Source organism: Rhincodon typus, chromosome 33 (genome assembly GCF_021869965.1).
Source record: "Rhincodon typus isolate 14 chromosome 33, sRhiTyp1.1, whole genome shotgun sequence".
NCBI lineage: Eukaryota > Metazoa > Chordata > Chondrichthyes > Orectolobiformes > Rhincodontidae > Rhincodon > Rhincodon typus.
The window spans coordinates 35,265,985-35,285,685 of NC_063364.1; the positions used below are offsets into that span (position 1 = coordinate 35,265,985).

Sequence of the window (19,701 nt, forward strand, 5' to 3'; positions counted from 1 at the left end):
GGGGGGAGAAGATGTTGGGGGTTGTTGGGGGGGGGGGGGAGAAGAGAGGTGGTGGTCAGAAGATAAGAGTCTTTCGCAAGAAAGGTTGAGGAGCTAAATCACTGATATTAGTGAAAACACGTTCCAATCACCATTCTGCAACAAGTTCTGTACTGCTACAGCAGTGCACTATTTTGGGGGCAGGGGAAATTGGTTCTGAGAAAGGGTTCCACTAGTTGCTCAAGTGACAAACTGCAAAGCATCCAACAAGATGGAGATGGAGTATGGCATTAACAGTCGAAACAAAATCTAACTTTTAACCTCAGTATAACTAGCATTTGAAATTGATCCTTCTCTGATGGCCCATCAGCCCTACCCTCTCTCTCCCAAACTGATCAACTGAAACCCATCTCTGCAGGTTTACCCCAATCTTATGATCCTTCACTGTGGCCAACATGACACACCGTTTTCTGGATTGCACTTTTTTCACTCCTTCCACCCTACAACTAGGGACACAACCCTCAGCTACATTTCCCCTAAACCCAGTTAGATCTTTTATCTACCATCAAAAACAAACTTAAAAACTCATCGCTCCATAACTGGCAGGCACTTCTCTCAACTCCTCTCTCTGCAGAATGGGGCTGACAGCAGGGTGCGCTTTGGAATATTATCTCTAGCATGCAGCTGGATCCATTAATTCAAAACAACAGAACTAGTCAGAAGGTTCACACGTATCAAATGCCACCATTGGCAGTCTTCATTATCCTATTGTTATCACGGGATGAACTTACATTCTCTACTCATAACAAGGTCAGCACACATCAGGGAATGGAAAACACAATAAAGCTGATACTAAACCCTCTCATACTCATTCACTGATGATGACTATGATCAAATATTCTCATCTTACATTAAATAAATAATCACAGCAGGTTGGACCCTCTCCATCTTGGCTATAATAGGTCATGTTTGTGCTGTAGATGCCTTTACGCATGTGACATGTGACAGTCAGCAGCAGGGTCAGCATTTATTGCCTGGTCTTAGTTGCACTGTGGATGGTGGTAATGAGTTACCTTCTTGAACTGCTGCAGTTCATATTTGTTAATCAGAGGGACACATATTACAGTTTATTGATTTTCAAGAGACTCAACTGAATGAAAATATGCATTTACATATATAATTACATTTCTACCTATTTTGGTTCTTCAGCCTTAATGGAATTATTAGATAGTCCTTGACTCTAATGAAAATCACATTATCGCCTGAGCCACGGTAGAAAATAAATGGTGATAGAAGTGCAACTACTGGCCACTTAAAGAGGGTTTTAAACTCTGAAGACATTTGAGAAAGTGCTCATGTTTCACAGTTGCAACGTCCAGTCCATTTTCTTGAAGAGCCAGCAAAGCAGCCTGTGGAGAACAAGCAATAAAACAAAAAGCTTCAGTTGAAAAGTGACAATAGAGACAAGGCACAAGACAAAGCCTGACACCTGCCCATTCCTTCAGCACAGAGTAGAATTTAAGGTCAATTTAGTTTAAGCTGAGTATTTTCTCTTCACTTGTGGGACGTGGCCATTGATTACCTATCCCTAGTTATCCTTGAGGGAGTGGAGTTGCCTTCTTGAACCACTGCAGTTCAGGTGCTGTATGTAGACGCAAAAATCAATTTTTGTTGGAAAACTGGTAATAGGGAACAAAGAAATGGCAAAGGAATGAACAGATACTTTGCATCTTGCTAAAGACAGCAGTAGTATACCAGAACTTCACGAGAGTCTCGAGGCAGAGGCTAGTGTTGTGGCCATCATGGAGGAGAAGGTGTGGGGGAAGCTGAAGACAGATAAATTCCTGGATACAATGGACTAAAACCCAGGGTTTCTGAAGGAGATACGAAGGAGATTGCAGAGGCATTGGTGGTGATCTTTCAGCAAACACTGGGGTCAGGAAGAGTCCCAGAGGACTGGAAAATGGCTAATCTAATAGCACATGTCAGAAGGGTGGGAAGGAGGCAGAAGATGGGAAATTATAGGCCAGATAACCTGATCTCTGTTGTTGGTAAGATTTGAGAGTCCATTACTAAGGATGAGATTACAGAGTACTTGAAAGAGCGTGGTAAAATAGGGCTGAGTCAGCCTGACTTCAAAGGGAGGTCATGCCTGACAAATCCGTTTGAATTCTTTGAGGTAATGAGCAAGTTAGCCAAAGGACAACCAGTGGATATGATCTATTTGGATTTCCAGAAGGCCTCTGACCAGGTGCTACACAGAAGGCTGCTAAATAAGATGACAGCCCATGGTGTTAGGGGCATGGTCATGGCATGGATAGAGATTGGCCGACTGGCAGAAGGCAGAGTGTGGGAATAAAGGGGTCTTTTTCAGGATGGCAGCCAGTGCTGCACAGGTCAGTGTTGGAACCACGTTATACATTAATGATCTGGACAAAGAAACTCAGGGCATTATTGCTAAATCTGCAGCTGATATAAAGACAGATGGAGGGACAGGTAGTGTTGAGGAAGTAGGGAGGCTGCAGAAGGACTTGGACAGGCTATGAGAGTGAGCAAAGAAGTGGCAGATGGAACACAATGTGGAAAAGTGTGAGTTTACACATTGTCAGAAAGTAATCTATACTTTTTCTTCCTAACAGAGAAAGGCTTCAGAAGTCTGAAATAAAGGGATTTAGGAATCCTAGTTTCAGGATCCTGTTAAGGTTAACATACAGGCTCAATTGCAGTTAGGAAGTTAAATGCAATATTAGCATTCATTTCTAGGGAGCTGGAATGCAAGAGCAGGGACGTACTGCTGAGCCTGTAAGATTCTGGTCAGATCACATTTGGAGTATTGTGAGCAATTTTGGGTCACGTACCTAAGGAAGGATGTACTGGCCTTTGAAGGGGTCCAAAGAAAGTTTACTAGAATGATCCTGGCTGAAGGGGCTTATCATACAAGAAGCAGTTGAGGTCTCTGATACTCGACGGAATTTACAAGCACGAGGTTGGGGTGGGGGAAAAGGATCTCATTAAAACATACAGAATACTAATCACCCTGGAAAGAACGGATGTGGAGAAAATGTCACCAGCAGTGGGACAGACTAGGACACAAGGGCACAGCCTCAAAGTGAAGGGACAAGAGAGCTGGAGGGGAGTAGGAATTTCTTTACCTAGACAGCAGTGAATCTGTGAAACTCACTGCCCACAGAATACCATGGAGGCCAAATCATAGAGTGTCTTTAAGACAGAGATAGGTTCTTGATTAGTAAGAGGATCAAACGTTATGGAAGGCGGCAGGACAACGGGATTGAGAAACAATATCAGCCCTGATCGAATGGCCTAATTCTGCTCCTATACCTTATAGTCTTGGTGCTGTTAGGGAGGGAATTCAGGATTTTGATGCAGTGACAGTGAAGGAACAGTGATTTATTTCCAAGTCAGAATGATCAGTGGCTTAAAGGAGAACTTGCTCAGTGGTGTTCCCATTGTCTGCTGCCTCTATTCTTCTAGAACAGAGTGGTTGTGGGTTTGGAAGGTGCTAAGGATCTTTGGCAAATTTTTGCAGTGTATCTTGTAGCTAGTACACAATGCTGCTACTGAGCATCAGTGGTGGAGACAGTGGATATTTCTGAATGTGGCACCAAGAGGGCTGCTTTGTCCTGGATGGTATCAAACTTCAAGTATTGTTGGAGCTGCACCAATCTGGGAAAGTGGGGAATTTCCCATTATACTCCTAACTTGTGCATTGTAGATGGCAGCCAGGCTTTGGCGAGTCAGGAGGTGAGTTAATCGCTGCAGTATTCATAGCCTGTGACTTGCTCCAGTAGCCAGTGTTTATATGGTGAGCCCAGTGAGTTTCTGGTCAATGGTAATCCCCAGGATATTGATAGTGGGGGATTCAGTGGTGGTAACACTACTGAATGTCAAGAGGCAGTGGATAGATTGTCTTACTGGAGATTGTTATTGGCTGATATTTGTGAGAGAGTAATGTTACTTATCACTTTTCAGTTCAAGTCTGGATATTGTCCAGATTTTGTTGCATTTAAACACTGACTACTTCAGTATCTGACGAGTTGAGTGGTGCTGAATATTGAGCAATCTTAGGCGAACAGTTCAACTTCTGACTTTATGATGGAGGGAAGGTCATTGGTTAAGCAGCTGAGGATGGTTAGGCCTAGGACACTACCATGAGGAACTCCTGCAGGGACGTCCCAGAGATGGGATGACTGACCTCCAACAACCACAGCCATCTTCCAGTGTGTAAGGGAGGACTCTAACCACAGGACAGTTTGCTGCTGACCCCCCCCTCAATTCCTATTAATCCCAGTTTTGCTGGGGCTCCTTGATGCCCTACTTAGTCAAATACAGCCTTGATGCTGAGGGCTGTCACTCTCACCTCACCACTTTAGCTCTTTTGTCCATGTTTGAACCAAGTGGCCCCGGCAGAACCCAAAATGGGCAACAAACAGGTTATTGCTTAGCAAGAGCTGCTTGATAGCACTGCTGATAACATGCTTCCATCACTTTACTGATGATCAGGTTTAGTCTGATGGGTGATAATTTGCCTGAATTTCATGTACAGGATGCACCCAGGCAATTTTCCATATAGTCATGTAGATGAACAGAGCATCGCTGTACCAGATCAGTTTGGCAAGGGGAGCGGTAAGTTCTGGAGACTATAGTTGAATTTTGTCATAGCCTTTACTGAGGTAATAGGTGTAATACTGTCGCCTGGATGAGCATCACCTCAAAAGGTGGCATAATCAATCCATGTTTTCATGACTTTCAAACTCCAAAGCACTCAAAGTGAGTGCATTTCTACACAATGCTTCTTTTTCAGTTTTAAACCCTGTGACAGTCACATTCAATCCTGAGGCCCAGTATTAATCTGTCACTAACTGCTGACAGGACAGCATGAACAAATCCAGATCTTTGGATTCCTGCACCAAGAGTCAGCCAATCTCAGACAAACACTTCACTCACCTCTTTGCATAAATTTTGTATATCTGCTCCAGTAAAGCCAGCTGTCTCAGCTGCCAGTCCCCCCAATGACACATCATCCAGTGGAGTTTTGGAAGTACAAATCCTTAGTATGGAAAGTCTGGTCTGTGTTAAAAAAAACATTGTTACTAAGCAGAACATACACAAATGGTTGCTTCAGAAAACAAACATTTTCTAAGGAGTACAAGCAAAGAACAGATTATCTGGTCATTCTCACATTGCTGTTTGCAGAGGTTTGGTATGCAATGTTTAAAAAGAATTGCTCATGAGATGAGAGTATCGCTGGCTGGGCCTGCATTTATCACCCATTCCTAAATGTCCTCACAGTCGTGGTGATGAGCTGTCTCTAACTCCAGCAATCCTTGGGGTGTATGGACACAGTGTACCTCTTGACTGTATGCCACTGCTCTGCTGAATCTGCCATCCTGATGGGACAGCATAGCCAAGCGATGAGTGACAAACTGGGACCAATTCATATTAATGCCATTTTAGCCTACACAACATCAGGTTGTTGCATGTCTAATGAGGTCTATTTTGCCCTCAAATGATACTGAGGAGGACTGTGATTCACTGAGATGGCAGGCCAGAGTAGAATGTGGTCATTTCCATTTCTTAGCATTATGCCAGGTGGCCTGTCTGGTCTTCATTCCTTTTGTTTTCTTTGTTTTGATACAAGGCAGGCAACATGGCTATGCTTGGGAAACTACGTCTCACAAACTTCACAAAGTAATGAAGAGGATTGATGAAGGCAGGGTGGTGAACGTGATCTAGATGGACTTCAGTAAAACATTTGACAAGGTTCCGCATGGTAGAACTGGTTAGCAAGGTTGGATCACATGGAATACAGGGAGAACTAGACATCTGGATACAGAACTGGCTCAAAAGTAGAAGGTGGTGGTGGTGGTGGAGGGTTGCTTTCAGACTGGACGCCTTTAACCAGCGGTGTGCCACAAGGATCGGTGCTGGGTCCACTGCTCTTTGGCATTGACAAATTATTTGAATATGAACACAGGAGGTATGGTTAGTAAGTTTGCAGATGACACCAAAATTGGAGATGTAGTGGACAGCGAAGAAGGTTACCTCAGAGTACAATGGGATCTTGATCAGAAGGGCCTTTGGGCCGAGGAGTGGCAGATGGAGTTTAATTCAGTTAAATGTGAGGTGCTGCATTTTGGAAAGGCAAATCAGGGCAGGACTTATACAATAATCGCACGATCCTGGGGAGTGTTGCTGAACAAAGATCTTGGAGTGCAGGTTCACGGTTCTTTGCAAATGGAGTCACAGGTAGATAGGAGAGTGAAGAACATGTTTGGTATACTTGCCTTTATTGGTCAGTGCATTGAGTATTGGAGTTGGGAGGTCATGTAGCAGCTGTACAGGACATTGGTTAGGCCATGATTGGAATACTGTGTTCAGTTCTGCTATCCCTGCTGTAGGATGTTGTGAAACTTGAAACGGTTCAGAAAAAGTTTACAAGGATGTTGACAGGGTTGGAGGGTCTGAGCTATAGGGAGTGGTTGAATAGGTTGGGTCTATTTTCCCTGGAGCTTTGAAGGCTGAGGAGTGACCTTATAAACGTTTATAAAATCATGTGGGACATGGATAGGGTGAATAGCCAAGGCCTTTTGCCCCTGGTGTGGGGGAATCCAAAGCTAGGGGCCATAGGTTTAAGGTGAGAGGGGAAAGATTTAAAAAGGGACCTAAGGGGCAGCTTTTTCACACATAGGATGGTGTGTGTATGGAATGAGCTGCCAGAGGAAGTGGAGGAGGCTGGTACAATTACAACATTTAAGAGATATCTGGATGCACATGAGTAGGAAGGGTTTAGAGGGATATGGGCCAAAGGCTGGCAAATGGGAAAAGATTAATTTAGACATCTGGTCAGCATGGACGGGTTGGACCAAAGAGTCTGTTTCGTGATGCACAACTATGACTCTGAGATACTTGCTAGGCCACTGTAGAGGGCAGTTAAGAATCAATCACATTACTGTGGATCTGGAGAGACATGCAGGCGAGGTAAGGATGGCAAGTTTCCTTCCCTGAAGTGAATCAAATAGGCTTTTACACTAATCGACAATGATTTCATGGTCTCCAGTAAACAAGTTAAATTAATACATCTGGAATTAAAAATTCAAATTTCACCATGTGGTGGGGATTTGAAGCTTTGTAACAGCATTAGCCTGGGTCTCCGGATTATTAAGACCACTGACACACAGCACTGCTTCTTAAAAGGACCATAACATGCAAGAGCAAAAGTGGGCCATTCAGTCCACCAAGTCTGCTTTGCCATTCAATGAGGTCATGGCTGATTTGATAATCCTCAACTCCACTTTCCTGCCTTCCCTACTCCCGCCCCCCAATCATTTATTCCCTTATTAATTAACAATCTATGTCAACCCTAAATATGCTTAATGACCCAGCCTCATCAGCTCTCCATGGTAAAGAATTCCATTTATTCATAACTCAAAAATTCGCATCCTGTTTTAAATGTGTGAACAAAAACAAAGTTGCTGGAAAAGCTCAGCAGGTCTAGCAGCATCTGTGAAGGAAAAAAACAGTTAGTGTTTCAGGTCCGGTGACCCTTCCTCAGAACTGATGGTAGCTGGGAAAATGTCAGTTTATATGCAGAAAATAGGGAGGTGGGTGGGGTAGGGAGTAAACGATAGGATAGAGCCCTAAGAGAGAGAAAGACAATTTGACAGATAAAGGAGTTGTTAACGATCAGGCTGGGAGGGTGAAGAGTTGTTAATGGGGACTGTTAGTGACTAACAGCAGGTGTATAGTGGCAGGCTATGTGGTAACAAGGCCTGGTGTGTGGGATAGGGGCTGGGACATGGAAGAGTTTAGGCCCTAAAATTATTGAACTCAATACTGAGTCCGGAGGGCTGTAATCTCCCCAAGCGGAAAATGAGGTGTTGTTCCTCCAGCGTGCGTTGGGCTTCGCTGGAACACTGCAGCAAGCCAGAGTCAGACGTTGGCCAGGGAACAGGGTGGTACGTTGAAGTGGCAGGCAACAGGTAGTTCAGGGTCTTTTTTGCGAGCAGAACGTAGATGTTCTGTGAAGCGGTTGCCAAGTCTACGCTTCATTTCCCCAGTGTAGAGGAGACCACGTGGTGAACAGTGAATGCAGTAGACTAGATTCTGGGAAGTGCAGGTGAAGTGTTGCTTTACTTGGAAAGGTATGTTTGGGATGTGTGATCCCTTATTATGAGATTACGTTCTCTGGTCCCAAACTCTCCCAAAAGGAGAAACAATCTTTCTGCGTCTACCCTGTCAAGTCCCGAGAATCTTGTACGTTTCAAGAAGGTCATTTCTCATTCTTTCATATGGAATAGTAGTAGAGGCCCAATCTACTCAACCTCTGCTAATATGACAATCCTGCCATATCTGGTATCAGCCTAGTGAACCTTCCCTGGACTGCCTCCAATGCCAGTAAATCTTTCCAAAGATAAGAGGACAAACTGTTCTCAATATTCCAGCTATGGTCTGAATAGTGTGTTGTGTAGTTTTAACAAAACCTCCCCACTGTTAAACTCCATTCTCTTTGCTTTCCCCATTACCTGAACTTGAATGCTGGCCTTTCACAATTTGTGGACAAGGACTCATCATGGTGAGACTATGAATCAGCTAATGCTCTGGGGACCCAGGTTCAAATCACACCACGGCAGGTGGTGGAATTTGAATTCAATAAAAAATGTCTGGAATTAAGAATCTACTGAGGAACACAAAATGATTGTTGGAAAAACCCATCTGTTTGACTAATGTAATTGAGGGAAGTAAGTCTGCTATTGTTAACTGGCCTTGCCTACATGTGCTCCAGTGTTAAAGCAATGTGACTGACAAGACACTCAGTTGTGTAAATCGCAATGTCTCAAAGAAACAAAAAACTGAAGGACCACCGGAAAAGACAACAGCAGAAACAGCCCCGTTGACCCTGCAAAGTCCTCCTCACTAACATCTGGAGCCTAGTGCTAAAATTGAGAGATCTGTTTCTCAGACAAGTCAAGCAACAACCTGACACAGTCATGGACTCAGACCTTACAAACAATGTCCCAGACACCACCATCCCCATCCCTGGACACGTCCTGTCCTATTGGCAGGACAACCCCAACAGAAGTAGCAGCACAGTGGTATACAGTCAGGAGGGAGTTGCCCTGGAGGTTCCTTAATATTGAGTCTGGACCCCATGACACTGGGTCATTCCCGATCTCCTCCTCAGTCATGGTGAGCAAGCCAACTTCTCCCAGAATTCTTCTCCGTTATTAAGGGAGCTAACTGAAAAGAAAAATATACTTGATCTTATCTGTGCCAATCTGCCACCTGCAGATGCATCTGTCCACATCAGTATCCATTAAAGTGACCACCACAGTCCTTGTGGAAACAAAGTCCTATTTTAACATTGAGAAAACACTCCATTGTGATGTGTAGCAGTATCACCATGCTAAATGGGACAGACTTCAAAACAGATCTAAGCAACTTAAGATTGGACACCTTAGATGCACTATGAACTAACAGTAGCAGAATCCTTTTCTACCAATTAAAAACCTCATAGCCCAGCATAAACTCCACTCAACCATTATCAAGTCAAGGGGTCAACCCTGGTTCAATGGAGAGCACAGAAGGGCATTCCAGGAGCAGCACCAGGAATACCTAAAAATGAAGTATCAACCCGGTGAAGCTACCGAACAGGACTACTTGCATGTCAAACAGCATGAACAGTGAGAACTGAGTGATCTCACAAGCAATGGATTAGACAAAGGCTCTGCAATCCTGCCACATCCAGTCATGAATGGTGTGGACAATTCAACAACTTACTGGAGGAGGAATCTATACAAATATCCCCATCCTGAATGAGGGGAGGAGGACAATGTATCAGTGCAAAAGATAAAACTGAAGCATTCACAGCAACCTTCAGCTAGAAATGCCAAGTGAATGACCATTCTTGGCCTCCTCCACCAGTCCCCAAGGCCCACGTGATAACAAGAAATGGTTGGATACACTGGATACTGCTAAAGCTATGGGCCCTGACAACCTTCTGGCAATAGTATGGAAGATTTGTGCTCTAGAACTTGCCAATCCCCTAGCCAAGCTGTTCCTGTACAGTTACAACACTGGCATCTGCCTAACAATGTGGAAAAATTGCCCTGTTACGTTCATACACAAAGCAGGACCAATCCAACACGACCAATTATCACCTCTCCATTTACTCTCGATTAAAGTGATGGAAGATGTCATCAACAGTGCTATCAAGCAGCACCTACTTAGCAATAACTTGCTTACTGATGCCCAGTTTGGGTTGCATCAGGCCCACTCAGCTCCTGACCTCATTACAGCCTTGGTGCAAACATGAACAAGAGAGGTGAATTCCAGACGTGAGGAGAGTGTGACAGCCCTTGACAACAAGGCTGCGTTCAACTGATTGCGGCATTAAGAAGCCCTAGCAAAATTGGAACTGGGGACAAAGTTTGAGAGTTGGATTCATACCTGAAATGTAGAAAAATGGTTGTGGTGGTTGTTGGTCACTCATCTCAGCTCCAGGACATCTCTGCAGGAGTCCTTCACAGTAGTGTCCTAGGCCCAACCATCTTCAGCTGCTTCAATGAACTTTGCTCCACAAGGTCAGAAGTGGGGATGTTTGCCAATCATTGCAGTGTTCAGCACCATTCGCAACTCCTCAGATACTGAGGCAGTTCATGTTCAAATGCACTAAGATCTGGACAATATCCAGGCTTGGGCTGACAAGTGGCAAGTAACATTCGCGCCACACAAATGCCAGGCTGTGACCATCACAATAAGAGACAATCTAACCACCATTCCTTGACATTCAATGGCGTTACCATCACTTTATACCCTATTATCAGCTTTCTGTGGGTTATCATTGACCAGAAACTCCCCAAAGCCTGCTCACTATCTACAAGGCACAAGTCAGGAGTGGGGGATGGAATATTTCTAACTTGTCTAGATGGGTGCAGCTCCAACAACACTCACGAAACTTGATACCATCCAGGCCAAAGGAGCCCACTTGTTTGGCACCACATTCACAAACATTCATTCCCTCATTAGCAGAAATTCACCAAAAGACTCAAGTCAGCACCTTCGAAATCCACAATCTTTTCCATCTGGAAGGGCAGCAGATTCATGGTAACAGCAAATGCAAGGTCCCTGAGCCACTTGCTATCCTGACTTGGAAATGCAGTGAAACATTTTATTAACTGGCACCTATGGGACCAGAAGTTTGCAGATTGATCGAGAGGTCCACATAATTAATGTAAAAAGGCACTCGGTCTAGAAACTGAATGCAGGGGGTATACACATCACTGTTATACTTTACTTATAGAATAAATCACTTCATTAATACTGCAAAGCTGCTTTAAATAAATCTAACAGGCAGAGAGTCTTCTCACTCACATCCTCAACTGACTACTCAGACATCACGGAGATTTTGATAATACAGTAAGCTTCTGATATTTAATGTATGTAATTTTTGCCAGTTTATCGAGTGTGCTGGTTAACAAAGTTTGCTGTATATCACCAATTCTTCGGTCTGCTGGGTAAAAATCCTGGAATTCCCTCCCCAAGGACATTGTGAGTTTACATACAGCACATGGATTGCAGCTGTTCAAGGTGGCAGCTCACCACCACCTTCTCAAGGGGGCAACTAGGGATTGACAATAAATGCTGGCCCAGCCAGTGACACCCACATTGCACAGTGAATTAAAAAATCCCTCAGTTCTGTAGCATTCTGCAGTCCTTCTCCAAGTAAATAATACTCAGCTCCTCTATTCGGTGAATGTGCATAACCTCATGTTTGCCCTTATTGTATTCCATTCGCCGAGTTTCTCCCCACTCAACCTGTCTTTACCCTTCTGCAGGCTCATTGTTTCATCATCACTTGCCATCCCATCTATTGTGTAATCCACGAATTTGGTTATAGTACATTCACTTTCCTCATCCAAGTTAATAAATATCGTAAATAATTGTGGCCCCTGTGGCACACCACTAGTTACCAGAAAATGGGCCCCAATCCCAACTATCTTCTCATTAGCCAATCCTCTATCCATGTTCTGGTGGTGTTCGTATTTTAACCCCTTTGAACTAGCTTGAGGCGTGAGACCCTACCAAAACACCTGGAGACCCAAATACATCATCTCCTCTGGTTTCCTTTTATCTATCCTGCTTGTTACCCCCACAAAAAATTCTCAAATTTCTCAGGTAGGATTTCTCCTTCATGAAGCCATGCTAACTCCACTCGATCATGTATTGCAATTCTATTATGTCCTTTATAGTAGATATTTTTCCCAGCAACTGACGTTAAACTAACTGGCCTATAGTTATCTTTCTTTGGTCTCCTTCCCTTTCTCAAATAAAGGTGTTACACTGGCAGATTTCCAATCCTCTAGGACATTTTCAAAATCTAAGGATTGGACGATTACAACAGTGCATCCACTATCTCTGTAGCTACTTCCTTTAATATCCTAGGATGTATACCTTCAGGTTTAGGGGACTTATATTTTCCCAGCTCCAGCTTCTGAGGGGCTTAGGTTCAATTCGATTTCTCTTTTCCTTTTTATATTATTTAAAGAAGCTGTTGCTGTCTGCCTTGATACTACTTGCAAGCTTATCCTCAAAGTTTATCTTCTCCCTCTTTTTTCCCTTGCTGCATTTCAACAGTGACTACACTCCAATGCAGAGTAATTTAGGATGTCTTGGGTGCCTTGAAGGGCTCTGTTTTAAATACAAGTTTTTCTTATGAGCAGGTTTTGTTGCTTTGTGACAAAAATGAATACAGCTGAAAGCTCCAGAGTATAGGTAGTATCTGCTTACTAACAGAGGCCTCGGCACCAAAGTGCACAGTAATAGGGTGTCAGTGATTAACTTCAAACCCAAACTTACATTTTCATCTGGAGATGGAACAGAGATGATTTGGTCAAATCTTCCAGGTCGCAACAAAGCATCATCGATTAGGTCTGGCCGATTTGTAGCTGCAACTACGATCACATCTTTGTTACAAATCTCCTGAAACTTTAAACAAAATAAAAAAAAAAAACTTCTATTAGGCTCAAATTGAGTGCTTGAGAAAAGCTGTTGGAATGTTAAACAACGTATGCAATTTTGGACACTGGGGATAGAGACCACTTCTGTTCCTCAAGAACACAAGAACTAGGAGCAGGAGTAGGCCGTCTGGCCCTTCGAGCCTGCTCCGCCATTCAATAAGATCATGGCTGATCCTTTCGTGGACTCAGATCCACTTACCCGTGTTCTCACCGTATCCCTTAATTCCTTTATTGTTCAAAAAAAATCTACTATTTTTTTTTAAAAAGCGTTTACTGAAGTAGCGTCAACTACTTCACTGGGCAAGGAATTCCATAGATTAACAACCCTCTGGGTGAAGAAATTCCTTCTCAGTTCAGTAAAACAGCAGAAATGTAAGTTCTCAATAACAAAGTCAATAAAAAAAGCAAAATCGGGTAGATAGGAGTCTCCTGTTTACCGTCAGAAATGATTAATATCAGATTAATCAAATCAGGAATTATTAGTTTAGTTTTAAACAATCCTGTTGCGAGGTGTAGACAGCTAATGGGGGAGCAGTTTTGTTCCCATCTACATCCATGATGTCAACACCTGCATAACATTTGAAGGTTTGTTCATAGCTGCTGGAAACTGCGATCAGAGTTATCATCATTTTGGAACAGCCTGAGCAACATACAAATACTGTACTTCTTGTTGCATTGTTTGGGTCATCAGTATACTCGCACATAACTTTCAACTAGTTTAGAAAAATGTAACTTTTGACCCATTTATTGACTGCTTGTTGGCAGTTCAAGCATGATGCAAGCAGAAGTGCATTAAGCATTTACTTTCGTCGCTTGATAGAAAAATTAAATAGGACATGATCAAAATAGCCCATAACTTTTAGTGGAGCCCAGGGATCTCAATATCCATCTATTGAGAAACTCAATGTCTTATCCAAAAGGTCAGGAGTGTGGGAAATTCAGCACTCCACCAGTTTATATCATGAACACTTCCAATCTAACTTGAACATTTTGACCTAGAGATGTTATCAATTAGGAGATGCAGGCCATTCAGACCAGAGGCTGCTCTATCATTCAATGATATCTTGGAAGATCCGATTGTAAACTTGAATATACATTCCTGCCTACCTCAACTTGCCACCACCTCCCCCCTTGCTTAATAAGAATGTAACTACCGCTACCTTAAAAATATTCAAAGACTTGAAATGCAGGGCAGGCTCGAGTGGGCCCAGCAGTGCAGGCTCATGGTGGCAGCAAAGGGGAGTTCGAGCCTCAGCAGCTTTTGTATCGGCAAGGTGATCATAGCATCAACTCATGGCTGCTGCATTGGAGGGCTGCCAGCAGTGTCTGCACCCAGCACAGATTCATGGAGGTGGTCACTGCTGATGCGGGTTTGGGCCCAGCACAGCACCTGATGGCATCAGCGAGGTGGGTCCGAAGCAGATTCGTGGCGGTGGAAGAATCGAGTTTAGGCCGGTGCAGTAACCAGCAACATCAGCGAGGTCCAGTGAGGACACAGAGGGGAGGGCATCAGTGGAGGAAAGATGGTGCCGAAAAGTGGCGAGTTTCATTCCAGTGGCAGCGTGGCAAATGGGTCTCATACCTGGCCACCAGGCCCATGACCGAGTATTTAACAAGGAGGACTGTAAAGTTGGACACTATTTCTTTATTTTTCTCCCTTCATATTCTATGTTTTGGTTTATTTTTTGTGTATTTTAAGATGGCACCAGAGTGTGGCAACACTAAGCAAAATACAGTAAATAACAAGGTACATGTGACAATAAATAAAATCAAATCAAATTAATGAGACCTGCAGACATCAATACAAGTGTCCTGGAAATTCCACAATGGTCATTGCTGGCAGTTACCAGGGTAGACTGAATCCAGCATCTGTATGCAGAAAAGAGTATGTGCTAATTTTCACTGTAGCTATTTGGCAGAAGTAACAATTGATTTGAGTTTGTGGTGATAAGACCAGATCTCACATTGCACTTCAACCGACCAAATCAAATTAATTGTCTCAAACGTCTGAGAAGTGAGTATTGCCATAATTATTACAATTTAAAAATCAACCAATAAAGACACACTGAACAGTTCCATAGACATTATTCATTTTCACATCTAAAGTCACTTGCAAGTCAGTTTTTAAAAAAATTGAATAACCCTTTCAGACTGAAACCTTCCAACTTTTAAGTTTTTGCTCCTTTAAACTAAACTTCATGCTTAAGCTGCAGGAGAAGTGGGAAACGGTCCCAAGCTCGTGCTACAGCCATGGATCCAGCCAATGATGGATTTTGAGTAGAGATTTTACTGCCCAGCAGAACACTAGAGCCTGATGCAAACTACAATAGTGTGCAAGTAACTTTGACTAGTTGAAAAGTTACAAGAAAAGAGGGGAGGCAATGGCCTAGTGGTATCACTGGACTGTTAATCCGGAGACCGAGAGACATTCTGGGGACCCAGGTTTGAATCCCGGCATGGCAGATGGTGGAATTTGAATCCAATAGACACCTGGAAGTAAGGAGTCTAATGATGACCGTGAATCCATTGTCAATTGTTGGAAAAGCCTATCTGGTTCACTAATGTCATTTAGGTGAGGAAACTGCCATCCTTACCTGGTCTGGCCTCCATGTGACTCCAGACCCACAGCAATTTGGTTAACTCAACTGCCGTCTAAGCATTTAGGGATGGGCAATAAATGCTGCCTGGCCAGCAATGCCCTCATGCCATGAATGAATTTTAAAAAAAACTCTCCATGCTACCAACGGTCATGAGATTTATAAAAGAGGAACTCTCCTTGTGGTAAATCAGCTGTGAAGAAGGAGCTTGCAATTCAGAGATTCTCTAACCTGCTGTCAAACATGAATTTTGTCAGAAATCATTCCCTAATTGGCCAGTTTTACCACAGCCTGCATTAGGTACAACGGGCAGAATGGCCCCTTCAGTATTGTATTATTCTATGACTCCAATCCTTCCTTCTTTTACAGTTTGGTTGAAACAGTTTCAAAATTGATTTTTTCCAAGCTATTGGTCTATCTTATTCATTTCTATACAGATTCAGTGATGTCTGAAACTGGTTTTACTCTCAGCTATACAACTGAAGCTCAGCTCAAGGAAAGTAGCTCCAAACGTCATTGTGACATTTCCCAGAGAATAAGTAATGAGCTCATTAATTCTCAATTCATGATAGTTTTGTGCAGCTGTCATATCTACTGCCACTGCATTACACAGTGAATCGACAGCACTGATGGATCATCACAAATGCTTCAGCATTATCTTTTGCAATGGTATGCTGGATTGTCCCATTGTTGAGGAGGATGATATTTGTGGAGCTGCCACCTCCAGTGAGTGGTTTAATTCATCACCATAATTCACAACTGGATTAACAAACAATATACAAATGATACCAATGATAAACGTGTATGAATCATTGGCAGATTTGTATATCACACAAAAAGGTGGGAACGGCAAGTGGCGACGATGACACAATGGGAGACTGCAGAGGTATATAGTTATCATTAGTAGTCACTCGTTAAAGAGGATGATTGTCGACCCAGCAAATTCTGTGTCTCTGGCCCAATGGGTTCTTCTATGGCTGACGAGCTCCATCCTTGAGCCGCATTACCCACCACACATCTGGCAGGTCTTCTGGAAGGCAGAACTGGTTCTGGGCATTACTGTCTTTGGTTCATTTTCCAGAGAACGGATGCTATCAAAAAAAATTATGACCCTTCATACAGGAACTTTGTCCAAGTCCGTTTCTTCTGACTGTGGGTCTCCCATGCGCTTACATCAATGTTGCATTTTTTGAAAAAAAAAAGCCTTCAAGGAGTCTTTGAAATGCTTCCATTGTGCCCCTCTCATTCTAGTGTTTTCCTTGAATGGAGGAAAAGATGATTTGCTTTGGTAGTTGGGACTTAAACTTGTGGCCAGCCCAGCAGCATCAGTTTGACCCCAATGCTGGTGCCATTTGGCTGCTTGTTGTTAGCACACTTGTCCTCCCAGCTGATGTGGAGAATAAGCTTCAACACAGCATTAGCGGTACTTCTTAAGGGCCTGGAGGTGGTAATTATATGTAGCCCATGTTCCAGAACCACACAGAACAGTCAGAAAGATGACTGCCTGATACACAAGGCTCTTAGTAACAGCACGGATGTCATGATCATTGAAGACTCTCATCACTAGGTGCTCGAATTGAATTGCTGCCTCAATGCTGGGGAGAGGACAGCGGGCTCTGCAGCGTGGAGGGGAGAGTTGTCCCAGCTATTCAAAACAGCAGCTGTGGCACAATAGGCCCATCCGCTCCAGGCTGGCCGCATTCTCTTTCGTTTTTCTTCTTTTCTTCATCTTCCTGATGTCATGGTGATGCTGGAGCAGTCTGACTGGAGCAGGGACTTCCGGATTTGTGGGCCCGATGCGTGGATTCCTGGAATTGGCGGCAAGGTGTCAGCCGCAGCGACGGCAGATTGGAAACTCCTGCCTGCAGTCCGTCCGGAGCAGGGTACTACAGCCATGTTTGGGACCCGTCAATGCAGATGAACTCTATTTGAGTACTTTCTTTTTATTCTTTTATACCTCAAAATTGTGCCGGATTGCAGCGACAAAACACTTTTCACTGTATCGCCCTAGCTGTGACAATAAAAAAAACTAACTCGCACAAAACTAAATTAACATCCTCATTGCCGATTGTATGATACTTCAACAGTTCTTTGAAATGTTCTCCCCAAAGGCTGGTGTTTACTGTCTCTCAAAAGATTTCCATCCTTACTCCACACCACTTTGACGCCAAGGGTGTTGGATGGATATAAACAGGTTAAGCAAACGGACAAAAATTAAGCACTTGGAATAAAATGTGAGAACATGTGAGGTAGTGCACTTTAGCAGAAGGAATAGGATAACTGCATGTTATTTAAGTGGAGAGACTACAGAAAGGATTTGGCATCTTCATACATGAATCACAAAAATCAAGCATCCAGGTTCAGTGGGTAATAGGGAAGGCAAATGGAATACTGGCCTTAATTTCAAAGGGAATGGAATAATAAAATAGGGAAGTCTTGCTGCAACTATACAAGATACCAGTTAGATGTCACCTGGAATACTGTGAACAGTTTTAATTCTATTACCAAATGAAAGATATACTGGCACTGGAGACAGTCCAGAGAATGCTCACTGGGTTGCTTTCAGGTATGCAGAGTCTGTTCTGAGGAGAGGTTTGTTAGGTTAGTCCTATAGTCAGTTTAATAGAACGGAGATGATCTTATTGAAGCAACTCCTCTCCCCCGCCTCACTCCACTGAAATCACCTAGCACCAGCATGTATCAGCAGCACATGAAATTTTGGTCAGTTTAATCTTTTACCTTTTTTGTCTGTTCCACTTGATTTCCTTCAGATGCAGGTACTTTCCTTTCTGTGTCTCTCCTCCCAATCAGTGGCTGCCCAATTCCATCCATCTCATTAAGAAGAACAGAGAGTACCCGCTCTTTAACAGAACGGCAACTTGCTCCATCAAGTGAACGTGATCCAAGGATGGAATCAATTTCATCCAGGAACAGGATGGATGGAGCTACAGCTCGAGCTTGCTGAAAAACCTGTACTTTAAACAGAGCAGAATGTCAATGTGCTGGGGGAGGGGGGGAAGGCAGCAAACAGAACTAATATAACCAACTATCGCCAAGATTTATTTTTTTCAGATTTGATAATTTACGCTAACTAGGGTGTTAAAGAACATGGGACTGCTCACAGGCTTCAGAAAAATATGAATTATCAAAGAAAATGGTATTTTGTGAACTTCTCACTGCATGAGAAATATATACATAACTGAATTGCTCAGAACAAGGGAAATATCTGACTACAGGGTTGGAGATAATAAAGCATATGGCTTTCCTTTTACTGAAAAGACTTTGGCTAGTGTATAGTCTTTAAATAAGGTGACTACTAAACTTGCTGTACATGGTCTGGAGTGAACCTGTTGTAAATACACACCTGAGCCAAAATCTTTTCAGAATCCCCTACAAACGGTGAAAAGAGATCTGCCCCACTGATCGACAGGAAAGGACAGCGGCAGCTGGATGCTGCAGCTTTCACCAGCGTGGTCTTTGCACATCCTGGGGGTCCATACAGCAGAATTCCACGAGTGGGGGTCACCCCCATCCTCTCAAATGCCTGCGGGTGTAGCACTGGCCACTCAATACTCTGCAGAGAGAATGCTAACAATTACAGACTGCATTCGAGATCTGCCTCATCCATTAGAGCAGAGAGCTGGGAGTGGGCGACAGAGAATTCTGAGATAGGAGGGGCATGGGTCATGGGTCATGACAGCCACCTGTATCTTTAAGCCACAGCTACATTCTTCACCTGTCTCAATTTCAATTTGACTTGATCCAGGCCACCAATTTGATCCCAATGGACAGGTTTGAAGTCAGTAAGTCCGACGCTGCTTCTCAGACAGGAAGGCTGCACAATCTTCAGTGCTTCACAGAAGTCTGCAAAGGCGATTTCCTTGCTCATCGCGTCCTTAAAGAAATCAAAGTCAATAACTACGAAGAGAAATTTTAAATAGGAGAACAATTCCTAAAGTCTGTCTGATTAATGCAAAAATAAAAAAAAAGCAGCCTCTATGAAGAGTCTCCATGCAGACATTGATCTGGCCTCAACTGACAGGAGTATAACTGACTTCAGCAGTCTCAGGTTTCCTGCTGTATAACTA

General features: G+C 43.4%; 2 protein-coding genes across 2 annotated transcripts in view; one reads left to right on the forward strand and one right to left on the reverse strand.

Moving 5' to 3' along the window:
• Positions 1 to 19,701, forward strand: part of LOC109938855 (aminopeptidase Ey-like) — a 269,455-nt gene that overhangs the window by 71,999 nt on the left and 177,755 nt on the right. The gene's annotated exons all lie outside the window — the stretch shown is intronic.
• On the reverse strand, positions 14,684 to 19,575 carry spata5l1 (spermatogenesis associated 5-like 1). The gene is made up of 4 exons (XM_048616024.1): positions 19,350 to 19,575; positions 18,978 to 19,187; positions 18,353 to 18,583; positions 14,684 to 14,885 (listed from the first exon to the last, which is right to left on the reverse strand). The coding sequence occupies exons 1-4, from the start codon at positions 19,500 to 19,502 to the stop codon at positions 14,847 to 14,849; spliced, it is 633 nt and encodes a 210-aa protein (XP_048471981.1). The 5' UTR covers positions 19,503 to 19,575; the 3' UTR covers positions 14,684 to 14,846.

What these genes read in the sequence shown, in the direction of transcription:
- spata5l1 (XM_048616024.1), bottom strand. Translation starts at nt 19,502, where the DNA reads ATGAGCAAGGAAATCGCCTTTGCAGACTTCTGTGAAGCACTGAAGATT. An exon ending in TCAAATTGAAATTGAGACAG is followed by an intron (nt 19,188 to 19,349) that starts GTGAAGAATGTA and finishes TTCTCTCTGCAG; the next exon opens with AGTATTGAGTGGCCAGTGCT. An exon ending in AAGTGGAACAGACAAAAAAG is followed by an intron (nt 14,886 to 18,352) that starts GTAAAAGATTAA and finishes TTCTGCATACAG; the next exon opens with ATGCTGGATTCAGTCTACCC.